The sequence below is a fragment of the Myxine glutinosa genome, chromosome 2 (genome assembly GCF_964187855.1).
Source record: "Myxine glutinosa chromosome 2, kmMyxGlut1.1, whole genome shotgun sequence".
Taxonomy (NCBI): domain Eukaryota; kingdom Metazoa; phylum Chordata; class Myxini; order Myxiniformes; family Myxinidae; genus Myxine; species Myxine glutinosa.
The window spans coordinates 123,451,265-123,469,679 of NC_136262.1; the positions used below are offsets into that span (position 1 = coordinate 123,451,265).

The window sequence follows — 18,415 nt, forward strand, 5'->3', positions numbered from 1 at the left end:
CACCCTTCAGGTGCGCGGGAATTCTGGGGGGGGGGGGGGGGGGGGGGGGCGCGTGTGGCGGGCACAAGGGGCAATAATTCCGCGCACCAGTGGGTGGCGCGAGCGCCCAGGCGGGGATCGAAGGCACATGCCCCGCCCTTCGACCGATCGGCCACGCCCGGGGACTAGGCATCGCCTCGGCACAGATATGCGGGCTCTAAGGTCGAGCCCGCCGAGTGCTGAAGTGCGAGCTTTGAATAAAGACTCTTTGTATTACCAACGCGTTGTGGCCTACCTCTCTGGCAATCGAGTCGTGTGTGTTTGCAGCACCACACTATTCCCTTTTCACATGCTTTTCTGAATTATTTCAACCCCACTCTTTTGTTCCTTCCCTCATGCCAGGATTTAAGATTTCTCCTTTTACCCGTCAACAATATCCTGTTTACTGGGGCATGACTAAGTGGTGGGGCGTGACCGAGAGGTGGGGTTTGACCGAGAAGTGGGGCGTGAGTCCGTGACCGAGAGGTGGGGCGTGACCGAGAGGTGGGGCGTGACCGAGAGGTGGGGCGTCGCGTCACACCGAAGTCCGAACTGGTGGTTCATGTGCATTGTGCACCCTGCGGCTGCTTAGCATCATTTTCTGGAGTCGCGGCTGTACCGCTGATGCAGTGCCTCCCCATTACCAGTCCGCTGGAACTCATATTGCCGACCTCGGAAGAATGACAGGCTGAGTTAACTCACCTAATGGTAATTCAATGGCCTGACAGGGGCTCGAACTCAAGACCTTAAGATCTCCAGCCAGCCACTTTAACCGTTAGAGCAGCAGCAGCATAAGCAGCATAAGCAGCAGCAGGTTCAGGCGGTGTAACGATGGCGATTACCACAGGTTGGGAAGGAATAGCTGCGCCACGATGTCAGCGATAAAACGCTATTTGTACATTAATGATGGAACCTTAAAGGACGCCGTAGTTTTTAAATTTTATTTTGAAATTAAATAAGGTCTGATCGCCGCTTTTGACACCTGCGCGTCCATGGATCTAAGCCAGAGGAGAGGGTGGCGCTTCTTGCAGGTTCCTTATTCCTCTTTCAGTTCCTCTTTTCAATGTCAAAAGCGCAAACGAGGAAACGCTTCATCTTTCGTGCCCACGCAGTCACGGAGAGAGTGAAAAGTGCGTTTCACTTCACGCTCCGGAATTTGTCTTCACCAAATAACGATGACCAATGTTTTGTTTTGATTTTAGCGTACAGGTACCGCAGTTACCTGCTGATGACATAATTTACCTGTTTTAAAGGATGCTGCTGGCGGGGATCGTGGTTTTGGTCGTCCTGGACCTTTCCGGTGCTGCTCCAGGGGAAGACATTGTGGAAACTCTACCGGGGCTGAAGACGCAGCCTCGTTTCAAGCACTATTCCGGTTATCTCAATGCCTCCGGCACCAAAAGGCTGCACTACTGGTCAGTGAAGTGTCTTGGGGTCGTCTATTTGTTAGGTACGCAAATATGGCTTATTGTATGTTCCATAAATGCTCGATTCCCCTTCAAGTTCAATCCACTTACCCTGGTGTCCTCCCAAACTTTTCCTTTAGATTGCAACTCCCCCAGAACATGACCCTACACCCCTTTTCTCTATCCAACTACCAGTACCACTTTCCCATTCCCTTCATTTTCACAATGTGTCCCCTGCTCCCTCCCGTTAACACCGTGGTGTGTACCTAATAAATATATGGCATCTTGTATTCTTGTGGACTGGCTGATACTAACACTCATTTTGTTCTACTATCTACTCGCTGCCTATGAGCTGACTGTTTGGATTGACTTGGGGACCTGTTGGGTCTATTGGACCAAATTTTCATTGGTCCTAACCGCCTTGTAGCGTACCTGCCTGCTTGACTCGGGGGGGGTGGTTGGGGGGGGGGGGGAGGGGGGGAGGTGGTTGGGGAGGGGGGGAGGTGGTTGAGGGGGGGGATGGGGGGAGGTGGTTGAGGGGGGGGGGGGTGGGGGGAGGTGGTTGAGGGGGGGGGGGAGGTGGTTGGGGGAGGGGGGGAGGGGGGATACCTTGGGGTAGTTGTGGACTTTTGGGTATTCGGGGTCTATTGAGTATTTTGGGTCTTCTGGGTGTTTTGGGTCCTTGGGGACTTTTAGGTCATCTGTGTCTTTTAGGTCCTCATGGACTTTTGTTTCTCTACAGGGTCTTTTGGGTCTTCTGGGTGTTTTGGGTCCTTGGGGACTTTTAGGTCAGCTGTGTCTTTTAGGTCCTCATGGACTCTTGTTTCTCTTCAGGGTCTTTTGGGTCTTCGGGATATTTTGGGTCATCTTGGTCTTTCGAGGTCTTGAGGATCTTAGGGGTCTTAAAAGGTCTTTAAAAGTCGAAGGGGTCTCGGCAGTCTACAAAGTTAAAAGGTACATTTTAATAGTACTTAATATGTAATGAATTGACATACATAATTAATAGACACAAAAAGTATGACACACACACACACACACACACACACACACACACACACACACACACACACACACACACACACACACACACACACACACACACACACACACACACACACACACACATACACACACACATTTATAGTCGATGGATGTGCTTTTACAGTAACCCTGATATGCTGAGGTTATTGAAGAAGTGCCAATTTATCTTTTGCATTGGTGAGCTGTAGTTATTGTGACTTGATTCTGTTCTTCAGGTTCATGGAATCTCAGAATAATCCAAAGTCTGACCCTGTGGTGGTGTGGATGAATGGAGGTCCAGGCTGTAGCTCAATGGAAGGTCTAATTACAGAGAATGGACCATTCCTGGTGGGTTTGTTTTAGACATGTAAGGGGTGATGTGAACTGTGAGAGCTTATTGATTTGCTCCATATAACAGCAATTTTGTGACAGGTTGAGCTATATGACCCAATGGACACCTAAGAACAGCGAGCGATTGAAGAATTGTAATTAAACAATTTGTTAAGCCTGTGAAAATAACTAAATAGTTTGGGGCTATCAGGCCAGTTTGGAGATTTTGCTCCCTTTGGGTATGTGGACCGATAAAGTGAAATGAGGAACCTTTTTCATTCATTCTGTGATCCACGGCAGGATGTCTTGTGTTTTTGCGGAAGGTTTTTTCTTTGAAATGCTGCTGTAATGGTTGGCGCTGCACAATTAATGGTCTCGTGCTGGTAACAAACACAACTGCACTGCCATTTGTTGTACACCGCTCCTTTCCTATTTCATCCGCAGGCGCTGCATGACGTCATCGTCAGGCACCGAAGGGGCCCCGGCGATGACGCGCGCTGAAAGGGAGTCCTCGGTTTTCACTCCAGTTTCTTGTTTTCTTGCTTGCTTGCTTGTTTGTTTGTCCGGGCGATATCTCAGCCATCCTTTGAGCTAGGAAGCTGAAATTTTTGCACAATAGTGCGCACGTTGTTTGGCAAAAACGGTATTTTTTGTTTTTTGATTAATCAATTAATTGATTAGTTACTCAATTATTATTGTTGTATTAAGTACTTATTTATTTCCTTTCTCATCTGGGCGATATCTCGGGCACCTTTTGAGTTAGGAAGCTGATATTTTGACATGACAATGACCAAGTGATGTGACTATAAAGGATATTTTGATTTATTGATTCATGAATTAATCGATTAATTATTTAACTATTCGATTAATGACAATTAATTTTTAAAAAGTTACAGATTCGGATGAAACGGTGGTGATTTAGGCATTATATTAGCCAATCTATATAATAATAGCGTAAGGACTCGACTTTGTTATCCCTTTTACGCCGCACCCAGTGACCCGATGCCCACGGCACTAATATTACGATCTACAAACCGCGGTCTTTGTTTATCACGTACAGCCATACTCGAAAAATCTGAATTAGCCGACGTTGGGGCCCAAAAGCATCCGATTAACTGCCGATACGATGCCATCTTATGACGCCATCGTATTGGCGTTTGCTGGGCGAAGGCGAAGCGAGCCGTCTGCTGATTGGACAGTCGAGTGGTGTGAACATGGGTGGTGTGAACCAAATGGTCTTTTTATTCCCTTGAACATTTTAAATTAGGATATATAAGGAAACGTCTTTATCGTCATTTTAATAAAGTTAAATGGAGTGACGTTGCGATACTCGGGGTGCGTTGCATAAATCCTCGTAACTCAGAGAGGTGTAGCAGGTGGCGAGACGTAAGGAAGCTTAAAGATAACGAGCTGAAAACAGACGAACGATATGTCAATCTCTTTCTACACCGGACGGAAATAAAAGTATGAGAGCGGGAAGGCATGGCCTGAGCACTTCGAGCAGAGAGGACTGATTGGACTTAACTTAAAGAGAAAAAATTGGAGCTTAACGGAAGAAGAAGATCCCATGAGCGCTCCCCTATGCCATCCATAATGGTACACTCTATCCATACACCACATCCTCCCTTCCGTGGATGTTCCACGGGTTTCGGCTAGTTGATTAATAATTTAATTATTTTACGATTATTATTTATTTATTTTCATTATTAATCACTTATTTATTTCCTTTCTCATCTGGGCAATATCTCTGGCACATTTTGAGCTGGGAAGCTGATATTCAGACACGACAGTGACCAAATTATGTGGCTATAAAGGAATATAAAGCTTTCAGAATCACTGGAATCTCCCACGATGAAGCTAACTCCGAGGGCCTTTCACTTACTCACCGCAGGCAGGTTAGGTTGGTGGTCTTTTTGTCTTCTACCGACTCCTCTCCGGCCTTGCTCCCCCAGCTCTCTCTGTGCTCTGTCCCCCAAATATTCCTACAGGTCGCACAAGATCTGCCAGCAACCCTCTTATGGTTAAACTGCCAAAATCAAGACTCTCTGCTCACCTTCACTCTTTCATTCCCCTTTTCCCCACCTTTGGAACAAACTCCCCCACTCCCTTCAATCCCACTCCACCCTCCAGGTCTTTCAAACATCTGTTCACCACCATCTCTTATCTTCCCTCATCCAAAACCTTGATCTTTTCTACCCCCGCTATCACCCCAGATACACTTTTTCGAAATTCCAACTTCTTTCCTGGAAGTCCTTGCAGTGTCCATATGTTTTATACCTCTCCCATCTCCCCCCAAGCCCTCTCCCTCCCACAGTTCTCTCGATGTCCCTGCTCTCAAATGTTGTGTTTGTGTGCTTCCCCCTCTCTCCCCATCTTGTCTACCGCTCCCCTTATTTTGTGTTTTATGTGTCGGTTTGACTTTTTGTGTGATTAATGTTAGCTCTTTCACGAGCCTCGATCTTGTGTAAAAAAAAAAAAAAAATCCCCATCTCTCACTGGATGTTTGTTTAGTAACAGAAATGGGCTGCTTTCTGTCAGCAAGTAGTTACAGCCAGCCTTTTAAACCAAATGGCCACTTCTGATGGGATTTAGAACCAAAAAATGAAGATAATAATTTGTGTCGTTGATTGATTATTCCATTGCGTTTTTGCTCACTGGTAAATTGCATTGATTATGTTGATCTCAAGTGGGCTGGAAAGCAAAAAAACCCATTATGTACCACATTGCGTGCCACCTTTTGATACACTTCCTTTTTTAAAAAATGGACAGGTTTCATATGATGGATCGAAGTTGCATTACAATCCCTATTCTTGGAACATGGTAAGTCATGTGATTGGATGTTGCATTTCCACAACAATCATTCCTCAAGACAGTTGAATGCCACGTTTAGTCATATTGATGCAATATTAACTTGAACCGTGATTTTCATTTAAAGAGCTGAAAGTGCATTTTTAGTAATGTTCAGGTTTTTTTTTTTGGTTTTTTTTTGCATCCATGTTTATGTATTTAATACTTAATAAATGAGCTGAACAGTGTTGTATGATTGGGCAGAGTCCTCACTTTTATTCTGGGTTGTTCAAGGCAGCGGTACATCCTTTTATCTTGCAACAATCTCCATCTGCACTGGTTCTGATGATACACCAGTGAGGGACAAACCATTAAGCTAGTTGATTTGATTACCTGTTGGGTCACTGGTTGTGCTGATGTCTTGGAGAATGTCTTTAGCTATTAAAACTGCTCTTCTACTTGTATGGCTGTAAGGTTATCCTGCAGTGTAAGGTTGTAGTGCTTTTCATGCCTCCATTCCCAAAGGTGGCCGGAGGCATTGTTTTCAGGTTGTCCGTCCGTGTGTCCGTCCGTGTGTCCGTCCGTACGGGCTAAACCTCGTTTTTCTCAACAACCACATGTCCGATTGAGACATAACTTTCAGGGTAGGAGTGACACCCATGCAGAATGTTTAAATGATAATTGTGATGGCATCGGTCACGTGGTATGGCAGCTATCTTGGATGAAACGCACATAATTAAAAAAATATTTCTCGGAAATAGGTGAAGTGGTATACCAGCCAAAAATGTTTTAATTCAATTCCTTATCCTAAAAATCTGAAATTGCATGCCCATGATCTATGACCCATTTGTATTGAGTATATTAAATTTGTGACATCATAGGTCACGTGGTTTGGCAGCCATATTGCATTTAACCTAAAACCTTTAAAAAAACATCTTCTCCCAAACCACAAAATCGGTCGACTCGAAACTTTACAAGTGCCATTGACTTGGCATGGCGATTAAAAGATGACCACGAAAACATCATTGGTGAAATGGTGTGGCAGCCATATTGGATTGAAGGAAAATATAAAATAACTATATCTCTGAAAACGCTTAACCCTATATATATGCGAAATTTTACAAATATCATCCAACATCATTGTTGCATATAGTTTGGAAATGATGATGTCGTATGTCACATGGTTTGGCAGCCATCTTGGATAGAAAAACGAACCTTATCCGATAAACACAAAACTTCACAAACGTGATCCCCGACACATACATACAGTCACGTGAAAAAGTAAGTACACCCCATGTAAAGTTTTGACTTTTTCAACATATTTCAACATACAGGTATTTGATCTTCATTTCAACAATATTGATAGATAAAGGTGATATAATATAACAAATATCATGAAACATTTACATTTTGTAGTCCATTGTATAATTTAAATAAACACAAATGCAAATTTCACATGTGGAAAAAGTAAGTACACCCCTACATTTATCACTACTTCAAATACCTAAAATTAGAATCAGGTGCACCAGCTCAGGTGCAAATGATTAGAACATCGTTAGAGAGGATCTTGGAGGAACCTGTCTTATTTAAACCTCAGACATTTCGTTTGGTTTGCTCTTTGTTGTTGAAGTGTGCGGCGTCACCATGCCCAGATCAAATGATCTCTCTGAGGCCTTCAGAAAGAAGGTTATAGATGCCTACGAGTCTGGGAAGGGATTTAAAAAGATCTCCAAACAATTTGAAATCAATCATTCGACTGTCCGGAAGATCATCTACAAGTGGAGAAGATTCCAAACAACTGCCAACTTGTTCAGGCCAGGCCGCCCCAGCAAGTTCAGCCCGAGAGCAGACCGCAAGATGCTGAAAGAAGTCTCTAAGAACCCCAGAATGTCATCATGGGACCTACAGGTAGCTCTTGCCACTGTTGATGTCAAAGTGCACGAGTCTACCATTAGAAAGAGGCTGCACAAATTTGATCTACATGGGAGGTGTGCCAGGAGGAAACCTTTGCTGTCCAGAAAGAACATCAGGGCAAGACTAAAGTTTGCCAACGAACACCTAGGCAAAGACCAGCACTTCTGGAACAATGTGCTCTGGACAGATGAGTCAAAGGTAGAGGTATTTGACCACAGCACCAGAAGACATGTTTGACGAAAACCAAAGACAGCATTTGACCACAAGAACCTGATACCAACTGTAAAACATGGTGGTGGAAATATTATGGTTTGGGGCAGCTTTGCTGCATCAGGGCCTGGGCAGATCACCATCATAGAATCCACTATGAATTCTTCATTGTACCAGAGGGTGCTTGAGGATAATGTGAGGCCATTTGTCGGAAAGTTGAAGCTCAACCGAAGGTGGACCTTGCAACATGACAATGCCCCTAAACATACCAGTAAATCCACCAAGGAATGGCTGAAAAGAAAGAAATGGAGGGTTCTGGAATGGCCAAGTCAAAGCCCGGATATAAATCCCATCGAGATGTTGTGGGGGGATGTTAAACGAGCTGTGCATGCAAGAAACCCCTCAAACATCGCACAGCTGGAAGAATTCTGCATGGAGGAGTGGGCAAAAATTTCTCCCAGTCGATGTCAGAGACTGGTAGACAGTTATAAGAAACGCCTACTTGAGGTTGTTTCTGCCAAAGGGGGCAATACCACCTATTAGAGCCAAGGGTGTACTTACTTTTTCCACATGCGAAATTTGCATTCATGTTTATATTTAAATAATACAATGGACTACAAAATGTGAATGTTTCATGATATTTGTTATATTATATCACCTTTATCTCTCAATATTGTTTAAATGAAGATCAAATAGCTGTATGTTGAAATATGTTGAAAAAGTCAAAACTTTACATGGGGTGTATTTACTTTTTCACGTGACTGTATGCAGAGTGTGCATTTTTTAAGGTCATATGTTACGTGGAGTGGCAACTATTTTAGCTTGAAAGCCGATGTTTTAAAAAAAATTCTTCTCTGAAACTGCTTCACCGATCGATGTGAAACCTGTCAGGGATGGTGAAAATGTCGTACTTGAAAACAGCTGAAGGGATTCAAAACAGCTGAAGGGAAAACAGCTGAAGGGAAGGTAATACTTGAAAACAGCTGAAGGGAAAGCTGAAATACGTAATGCCGTTGCTTACAGAACTGAGGGAAGATCTACTGTAATCTATATACCCCACAAGTATTGGATTAATAACATTCTATGAAAAAACCGAGGCGACTTCTTTACTCCCTCGGCTGTTAGTTCCGTACACAGCTCATCATGGAATCATGAACTATACACCGCTTCAATCCATTAATTTGTATTCACGACATTGGGATTAAAGTGTTATGGTCATATTTACTGTATTATGATTTTTACTATAACGAAAACAATACTACTGAAACAATAAACTACTGTATAAAGAAACCTGGGCTTGATTTGTCTGAAGCGGTCGGAAGTGTAGGCATAAAGCATAAGGCATTAATTTACCGTTTTGTTTGAAGAGCCGTAACGCCGTTGCTTTCAATATTTGATGATCATTTTAGCAATCTGTTTGTTTGTGTTTCACACTGAATGGAAAACGTAAAGGTAGAGCATGGCGATTGTGATATATGACAGGTTCGACGATATGTTCGGCCTGAACGAAATTGGAATAAAAATGCCGGAGTGTGGAGAATCATCCGCCGTACCGCCGAAATGACATCATACGTAATCACATCACCCTGTCATGTGACCAGATCCTCAGCTCTGATTGGTATACGTTTGAGGGGACATACTTACACACACACATACATACATACATACGTAGTGTGTTCAAAAAGTATCCGACCTTTATTTTTCGTGCGTAAAAAAAAAGAAGCTAGGGAGGCGTTGATTGGTGCACGTATGTAGGCGATCCTAATGCGCACGCGTGAATTTTTTCCCACCTGCAGAAGCTGTCATTCGACGGCAGACCGCCGATGAGTGAGGACATGGAAGTGAGCACCGTTGGATTTTCGTTTTTGACAAAATGACAGAAAAACTTGAACAACGCTACTGCATCAAATTTTGTGTTTTTTGGCCTCGGGGATGTTGGATGCTTCCATTGTGATGACTGCAACTTGGTTTCTGGGTCGTACCCATAAACCCAGGACTCATCGCCAGTGATCACTGTGTTGAGGAAGCTGGGATCGCTGTTCACAGTCTCCAGCATGTCCTGTGCGATCTCCAAACGGAGTTGCTTCTGCTCAATCGTTAGCAGCTTAGGTGCGAACTTCGCTGAGATTCTCCTGAAGCCCAAATCCTCCTTCATAATGGAATGAACGGTGTTGAATCTTGCGGATCGTTTCCACTTGGGAATCGCCAAGCTTTACACAAAATTTGATGCAGTAGCGTTGTTCAAGTATTTCCGTCATTTTGTCAAAAACGAAAATCCGACGGCGCTCACTTACACTTCCTCACTCATCGGCGGTCTGCCGTCGAATGACAGCTTCTGCAGGTGGGAAAAAATTCACGCGTGCGCATTAGGATCGCCTACATACGTGCACCAATCAACGCCTCCCTAGCTTCTTTTTTTTTACGCACGAAAAATAAAGGTCGGATACTTTTTGAACACAGTAGTACATACATATATACATACATATACATACATACATACATACATACATACATACAGACGGACAAATACTGTTTTAGATGGCTTTGCCCTATGGGCTACGCCGTAAAAATTATGTCGCTCTCCTCTGCACTTGCACGATCGGGACAAATTCAGAACCTAAGTACTGCTAAACTACAGATTCGTTTTCCGATTAATGTTCAAAATATAACATACATTTGAAATTAAGTTGTTCCTCGATTACAAACGAACAATTGTAGACAGGATAAATTTTTTCGCTTCGCATGCGCAGGTTAATAAATGAGTATGTAAGATGGTTACCAGGAAACCTATGGGAAATGTATGGTTTGGGATGATTAACTTGACTTGACTGCTAAATGAGGGCGGTGGGGGGACAAAGTATTTCTGTATGTCTAGTCGCAAACAACTCCAGTCAGTAAGTGTCAGTTATTGGCCACATTTGTCAAATGAAGGAGATACGCTGTGGACTTGCTGAATGCTGTTTATAAACTTGTGGACTTGCCAATGTAGAAACACTTCAGTTATTTCAGGACTGAAGGAAATTTGTTTTTCAAGCCTTGTTTTGGCATCTTAAATGCTTGCTTTGAGGGCAGGTTTCAGGATTCATGTTGATCTGACACACGTTTCCCTTGATAAGAAGACTGTGGCTTGATCCGAAAGTGAACTGTCTGGGGAGCAAGATAAAGAGAGGAAGAGGAAGGAATGTATGACTAAAATAGGGAGGATGTGAGGGGAAAGAACGTCGACCACAGATCAGCCGTGTCAGATTCCAGATACGTGTTCGAGATTTATTTATTTATAATGGAATAATATATATTGTTGCCACTGTCAGTATTTTGGGGAAGAGTTTGGAATGTTTTAGAGTGTGGTTTTCTTCTTCTTCTTCTTCTTCTGTTTGCAGCACATGGTTGCGAGTAGCATCATTGCCTTAGGAGGGCGAGGAAAGTGGGGAGAGGGATCTTTAAATATAACCTCCACCATCTAATGCCAGTTTCCCAGGAAACCATCTAATACCCAGTTCAATGTCTTTTTGCATGGCAAACACATTGAATCACCTTGCCTGTGAAACACCAGGATGACAGTTTGTAGGTGGGACGAGATTCAAATCCATGCTAGACGGCTCAGAGGCAAGTGTGCATAGCTCTATGACAACGGAGCGTGGTGGGGCTGTGTTTGTGGGAATGGTGACGTCGTTTAGGTTTTTCAATTTTTATTTTTAAGTTTGTAAACTTGCAGATTTTTTTATTTTTTTTATTTTTAGGTTGCCAACGTTCTGTATTTGGAGACTCCCGCTGGTGTTGGCTACTCTTATTCTCAAGACAAGAACTACACGACTAATGACGACGAGGTATCAGTACCTTAAATTTAGGTTGGGATTGGGTGAGAAAGAGGGCAGAAGGGTGGTAATGTCTCTGAGGCTGTTTGACAGTGCTGCCCCGTCAATGTGGTGAATCTTTAACAAAACCATCATCTGGATATTTGTATATATAACATTGAATATGATAAAAGGATGTGCAGGATTTTAGGCTTTAATTTTGTCCACATCCATTTCAAAATTATTTTTCGTTTTGCCTCCTCTTACCCCATTCCTGCAGACATCTTACAATAATCACCTGGCTCTACAGTGCTTCTTCAAGAAGTTTCCGGAGTACAAAAAGAATGAATTTTACTTGACGGGTGAAAGTTACTCTGGCTTTTATTTGCCGTGTCTCGCTGTGAGGCTCATGAATGATTCGGATATCAACCTAAAGGTGACTTTGCAAACCAACATCGCACAGCATCAACCTTTTACTTTTAAATAAATTGTGTATGGGAAGGTTTACCTGGGTCAATAAATTGTGGACAATTAAGATGTTTGATAAACTTTTTGTTACATTTGCTTTCATTAGCTTGTGAACATTCAGCTTTCTAGGTAGTTATTAGACTATTGATTGAGCCTCCACCAGTCCATCAGTGTTATCCAGTTATTAATTTGATAATTTAATTAACTTAGATATTTTATTCACCCTTCGGAAAAGGAAAGCATAATGCAACAGAAATAAGAGCTTGGTTTCATTTCCGTCGGTACTGTAAAGGTATCATAATAAAAAAAACCTTTAAAATGGCACACACATTTAATAATGGCACACACATTTAATAATGTTGGGAGTTGTTGATTCCATAGAATCAAGGAGAGACAGATGTGATGCTGGGGTGCTACCCCATAGGGGAGAGAAGTACTACATTTAACTTGTTTATCAGAGTTCACTGGAAAGTGAACACGAGGCAATTAAAAAAAAACAACAACTTAGAATTGCTTTCCTTGGTAGAAAGATAGTCAGGAAGGTTAGAGAAGCATGATGCAAAAGTCCACAAAATGTTAACTTCTTATTTTTCGATATACAAGTACAGGTGGACCTCGACATTCGTAGAAAACAACATCTGTCCAACTTCAAAAATGAACTTTCAAACCTGTCTCCCCCCCTATAAAACCTGGTGGCACCTTTTCAAGACTTGCACGTGCTATCCTCTCCATGCTTTGCCCCCTTCAGATATCTGCAGGACGCACGAGGTCCACCAGCAACCCCCCCCCCCCCTAGTGAAACTGCCTAAATCCAGAACCAATGCTCACCTTCACTCATTTATTCCTCTTTTTTTTTCCCCCACCTGTGGAACCACCTTCCATACTCTCTTCAGTCTCATTCTCCCCCCTCCTCCCCTCCCCCCATGTCTTCAAGACAGCTCTTCCCCCACCATCTCAAGCCATCCTCCACCCAAAATCATGATCTTCTCTACACCTGCTAAACCACTCCCCACACCTCTGGAGGGGTTTGTGTATCCAAAAAATTTGCTTGTGTATCCATCTTGTCCTCTCGTTGCATTCCCCCTCCCCCCCAATTTCCACCCTCATCTTTGCTTGTCCGTCTCCATCTATTTTCTCTCTCCGCCCTGCTGCTGGTTTCCACTTTCCCCCGCTGTTCCCCTTGTTGTGTTGTCCTGATGTGTTATGTGCCATGGCTCTTCCATGAGCCCAGACCATGTAATAACCCCCTCCTATTCTCCCCAACCCATTTAAACAATGCCCACACATTTGCGGATTTGACATTCGCGGCATATTCCATGAACGTATCCCCCGCGAATCTCGGGATCCGACGTTACTGTATACCAACTTAGCAAGGAAATGTTTTTTTTTTTTACTTGACAATCTAACTGAACAAATTGCATGTTAATGTCACCTTCTGTCAGGCGCAGCCAGCCAGTCCCCAAGATTTCGGTCAAAACCGTTCCCTCACTCACTTTGATCTTTCAAATTCCTAATGATTGCTAAATTTTGTTGAGGAAGCGTCCTGATTTCTCATGATGGCAGGCCTATTTGACCTTAAAGGGCAAATGGCCCTGCTATCATGGGCAAATGGCCCTGCTTTCATGTGCAAAAAAGGAGCGTATGAAATAAAACGTTGAATAAGAGCATTTACATCAGCCTTTTCAGTAGTTGTACAAACAGCGCATCTCTTTTGACTCTTCCTGGCACCCCTAGACTATCTTGGAATGACTAATTCTTCAATGAGACTATTTTTATTGAATAGAGCATGCTTTCTGCTTTTATGATTATGGTACTCTACGTTTTCAACACAAGATGTTGAAACAATATAACATCCTTCTGTGATTAATGACAATGCAAGTTGATAGGTATTGAAATAGTTATTTCTCCATTTTGTTTTGTGCAGGGACTTGCAATTGGTAATGGACTGTCCAGCCTGTCGATGAATGACAACTCCTTGATGTACTTCCTGCATTACCACACAGTGCTGGGAGACGAGTGAGTTCTTATATCAGTTGGATGTATTCATCAATTGTAATTTAACAATGAAAGGCCACAAATTCATAACCTGTAACGTGAAATGTGGAAAATATTTTACACCAACTAATGATGCATTGGAAAGAGATGATCAGTGTACGTTGGTTATGTGCAAAATATTTTTCATTGATTGGTAGTTATACTTGATTTATAATAAATGGAATAAAATTAATGCATTGATTAAGAACCAAAGATGAGGATAACATCAGAGGTACATATAGTGCCTTCAGAAAGTATTCACACCCCTTGACTTTTTTCACATTTTGTTGTGTTGCAGCCTGAATTTAAAATGGATTAAATTGAGATTTTTTTTGTCACTGATCTACACATAATATTCCATAATGTCAAAGTGGTATTTTAAATAATTTTTACAAGATAATTAAAAATGAAATGCAGAAATATCTGATTTACTTAAGCATTCAACCCTGGAATAGCCTGGTGTTGGCTTAGTGGTTAGGGTGCCGGCTTGGGATCCTAGGATCCTGGGTTCGAATCCCGATCGATCGCTGAATTAACACCAGGGGGGGTTGACTCAGCCTGTCATCCTTCCGAGGTCGGCAAATTGAGTACCAGCTTGCTGGGATGAATGATCACGGTGTGTACCCTGATTTAGAATAGGTACACCATATCCCTGCGCATCGTAAGAGGCGACTAAGGGTTGGCGTCAGGAAGGGCATCCGGCCATAAAAAACATTTCCTCAAAACAGGGAACCATGATTGTCATGGGGCCCGCAAGGCTAACCCCCGCTCTCGCGGGGAAAATGGCCTTAAAACGATCATTCATCTCATTCATTCATTCATTCAACCCCCTGAGTCAATACTTCATAGAAGATCCTTTGGCATCAATTACAGCTTCGAGTCTGCTTAGATGTGTCTGTATCCATTTGCACATCTGCATTTGGGGAGTTTCTCCCATTCTTCCTTACAGATTTGCTAAAGCTCTGTCAAGTTGGATGGGGAGCGTCGGTGAACAGCAATCTTCAAGTCTTTCTACAGATTCTCAATGGGATTCAAGTCTGGACTTTGGCTGGGCCACTCAAGGACTTTCACGTTCTTGTTCTGAAGCCATTCCAGTGTTGCTTTGGCTGTATGCATGAGGTCATTGTCCTGTTGGAAGGTAAGTCTTCGAAGGTAAATCTTGGAACATAAATCTTCGCCGTATTCAAAGGTCTTTTGCACTCTGAAGCAGGTTTTCCTCAAGTATTTGCTTGTATTTGGCTCCATTGATTTTTCCCTCTATCCTTACAAGTCTCCCAGCCCCTGCCACTGAAAAAAATCCCCATAGCATGATGTTGCCACCACCATGCTTCAGGATAGGGATGGTGCTAGATGGGTGATGATCTGTGCTTGGTTTCTACCAGATGTAGCGCTTTGCATTTAGGCCAAAGAGTTCAATTTTCGTATCATCAGACCACAGAAGATTTAGCCTCATGCTTTCTGAGTCTGTCCCATGCCTTTTTGCAAACTCCAGACGTGCTGTCGTGTGCCTTTTTCTTTGGAGTGGCTTCCATCTGGCCACTCTCCAATAAAGCGTAGATTTGTGAAGTGCTGCAGAGTCTGTTGTCCTTCTGGCAGGTTCTTCCATCTCAACCAAGGAACTCTGCAGTTCTGTCAGTGTAATCATTGAGTTCTTGGTCACCTCCTTGAGCAAGGTCCTTCTTGCCCGGTTTCTCAGTTTGGTCAGACGGCCAGCTCTCGGAAGAGTCTGCGTAGTTCCATATTCTTTCCATTTCCTAATAATGGAGCTCACTGTGCTCTTGCAAACTTTCAACACTCCAGAAATTGTTTTATACCCTTCCCCAGATCTATGCCTCCTCACAATTCTATCTCGGAATTCTACGGACAGTTCCTTGGACTTCATGGTAGAGTTTCTGCTCTGACATGCGCTGTCAACTGTGGGGCCTTATATAGAAAGGTGTGTTTCTTTCTAAATCGTGTCCATTCAATTGAATTGGCCAAAGGTGGACTCCACTCAAGTTTGAAAGTTATCTCAAGGATGATCAAAGGAAATTGGATGAACCCGAGCTCAATTTGGAGTGTCATAGCTAAGGGGTTGAATACTTATTGACTCGAGACATTTCAGCTTTTCATTTTTTATTATTTTGTAAAAATTTGGAAAAAAGGAAATTCCACTTTTACATTATGGGGTATAATGTGTAGATCAGTGACAAAAAAATCTCAATTTAATCTATATTATATATGTGTGCATATGTATATGTATATTTGCTATATAAACACAGACCCAAAATATTGTTACGTTTATAGGGGGTGGGCAGTAATTACCTTCGTCCAGGTAGAATTGCATAGTTGATATGCTCCGAATGTCGTGTAGCCATCCTGATGTACATAAGTCAGGCCGTATGTCGTTTAAGCTTGTATCTTCGTCCCCATGAGAGGGGTGGGGTTTGTTAATTAGCTAGGGATTATGGGTAAATTAATCCCCTGTATGTAATATATATATATGAATGATCGTTATAAGGCCATTTTCCCCGCTAGAGCAGGGGTTAGCCTTGCGGGCCCCATGACAATCATGGTTCCCTGTTTGAGGCAATGTTTTTATGGCCGGATGCCATATGTTTGGCATGTATGCATGTTTGGCATGTATGTTTGGCATGTATGTATGGCATGTTTTTATGGCTTCCTGGCTGGTAATCCCCTGTATGTAATGGCCTCTGTTAATTTTTCCTCTGTTCCTTATGACACCTGCAGCACACACACATGGTAAGAAATCGCCCATTAACCACACTTAATAAAAATCAGCCGGAAACAGGACATTGAGCACTGCCATGGATAACATCGACCTAGCGAGCACAGAGGCACAAAAGGTCCGTGAAGCCACGTCCCGAAGAGCAGTGATTGGTCCGGGATTTGATTGGCGCAAGGACTGGTAAGATCGGACTCGCTGATAGGAGCGGACACGGAGACGTCGTGGGATGACGTCAGAGCCTTGACTATAAAGGAACACTCGGCCGACATTTTCTCTCTTGTGCAAGGGAGATTCATCACGAACAGTCATGCCCTGACATTTTGTCTTTCTTCTTCTCTCGCTTTCGTCATGGCTTTCTCTCTTGTGTTGGGGTGCTCCGGAGTGAGGGACATTCTTAAAGAATGGGGACATATACGGTGCGCTCTTGAGCGAGGGACATTCATTGGGAGCAGCCACGATTTTGTATGTCTCGGTTGCTGGATCCGGTGGTGAACGGTCATGTTCCGACATCTTCATCATGATCGTGAGGAGTAACTGCGGACTGAGAACTGCGGTTTCCCGTGCACGGACGACAAAGACGAGCGCCGCTGGGCGAACGAGGGTGCGCGAGGCCTAGTTCGCGCCCATGCTAGTGCAGCCTGCGGTTTCGCCACCAAGCATGTGAGGGGGTTTTGACGATTCCTGACGCGGTGCAAGAGCCGATTAGAGCTGAGTACCACAAATCACACATAATTATTTTTACAGTTATTTTTCCCATTGTTTGTATTTGAGTCTGTGTGGGGCGCTCCAATTAGGAATTCATTTTTATCGTGCTTTTGTTGTTACCGGCATTTCATTGAATAAAGCCGGTATTTTTGTACATTTTAACCCTGTGTCGTTTGAGTTGATTAATTTACCCAAGTGTGAAGTAGTCGGGTAGAAGCCGTCCAGGTAAGTTCGTCATCCCCCTTTCCCTCGCGTGTAACGAATACCATCATTTTGGATTGAATGCCTGGGAGTAAAGCTCGTTTGGTCATCCGTATCGCCCTGCGGTGTTCACCAGAGGGGCAGGCACACGGCAATATTTCAGTATTTCTTCAACAGAATATTTGCTTTCATTATATTGTAGTGTTTATCATGACCTTGCAACACTCGTCATTTGTGAAGTGAGAAATGAAATATTACTTATTTTTGTTGAAGGTGATTTTTCCAACCTTTTTCTGATTTTCTTGTTGTACTGCTTTGCTCCCTTAGTGAATGGTCCATGCTACAGAAATATTGTTGTAACTGTTCAAAGTGTGAGTTCTCCGATCCAAAAGGCACTAAATGCAGGTCTTTGGTAAGTGTTCTTGCCATGTTTCTATCTCAGTTTGAAATTGTAGATGTACTCTGTATTGCACGTTCCCTCAAAGTTGCATTGTTGCAATCTTAAAAGTGATTGTTTTGTTTTCACAATTGTGAATATATATGATGTCAAGTGTGGACTGGCCTATAAAATTGAGAAGTAAATTATCTCCCCAGTGTTGGCTGCTTTAAATAAATAAATAAATATATACACTACATGGCCAAAAGTATGCGGACACCCCTTCTAATTAGTGGATTCGGCTGTTTCAGCCACACCTATTGCTGACAGGTATATATAATCAAGCACACTGCCATGCAATCTCCATAGACAAACATTGGCAGTATAATGGGCCATACTGAAGAGCTGTGACTTTGAACGTGGC

At 43.0% G+C, this 18,415-nt stretch overlaps 1 protein-coding gene across 1 annotated transcript in view; it reads left to right on the plus strand.

The window, feature by feature from the left end:
* Window positions 1-537: 537 nt before the first annotated feature.
* The window catches only part of LOC137421303 (lysosomal protective protein), a 74,589-nt gene continuing 56,711 nt past the window's right edge, over window positions 538-18,415 (plus strand). The window contains exons 1-8 of the mRNA XM_068107205.2: window positions 538-1,148; window positions 1,272-1,433; window positions 2,681-2,792; window positions 5,544-5,594; window positions 11,426-11,512; window positions 11,760-11,915; window positions 13,872-13,963; window positions 17,943-18,027. Coding sequence (XP_067963306.1) covers window positions 1,273-1,433; window positions 2,681-2,792; window positions 5,544-5,594; window positions 11,426-11,512; window positions 11,760-11,915; window positions 13,872-13,963; window positions 17,943-18,027 — 744 coding nt within the window. The 5' untranslated portion in view covers window positions 538-1,148; window position 1,272. The remainder of the gene's footprint in view (window positions 1,149-1,271; window positions 1,434-2,680; window positions 2,793-5,543; window positions 5,595-11,425; window positions 11,513-11,759; window positions 11,916-13,871; window positions 13,964-17,942; window positions 18,028-18,415) is intronic.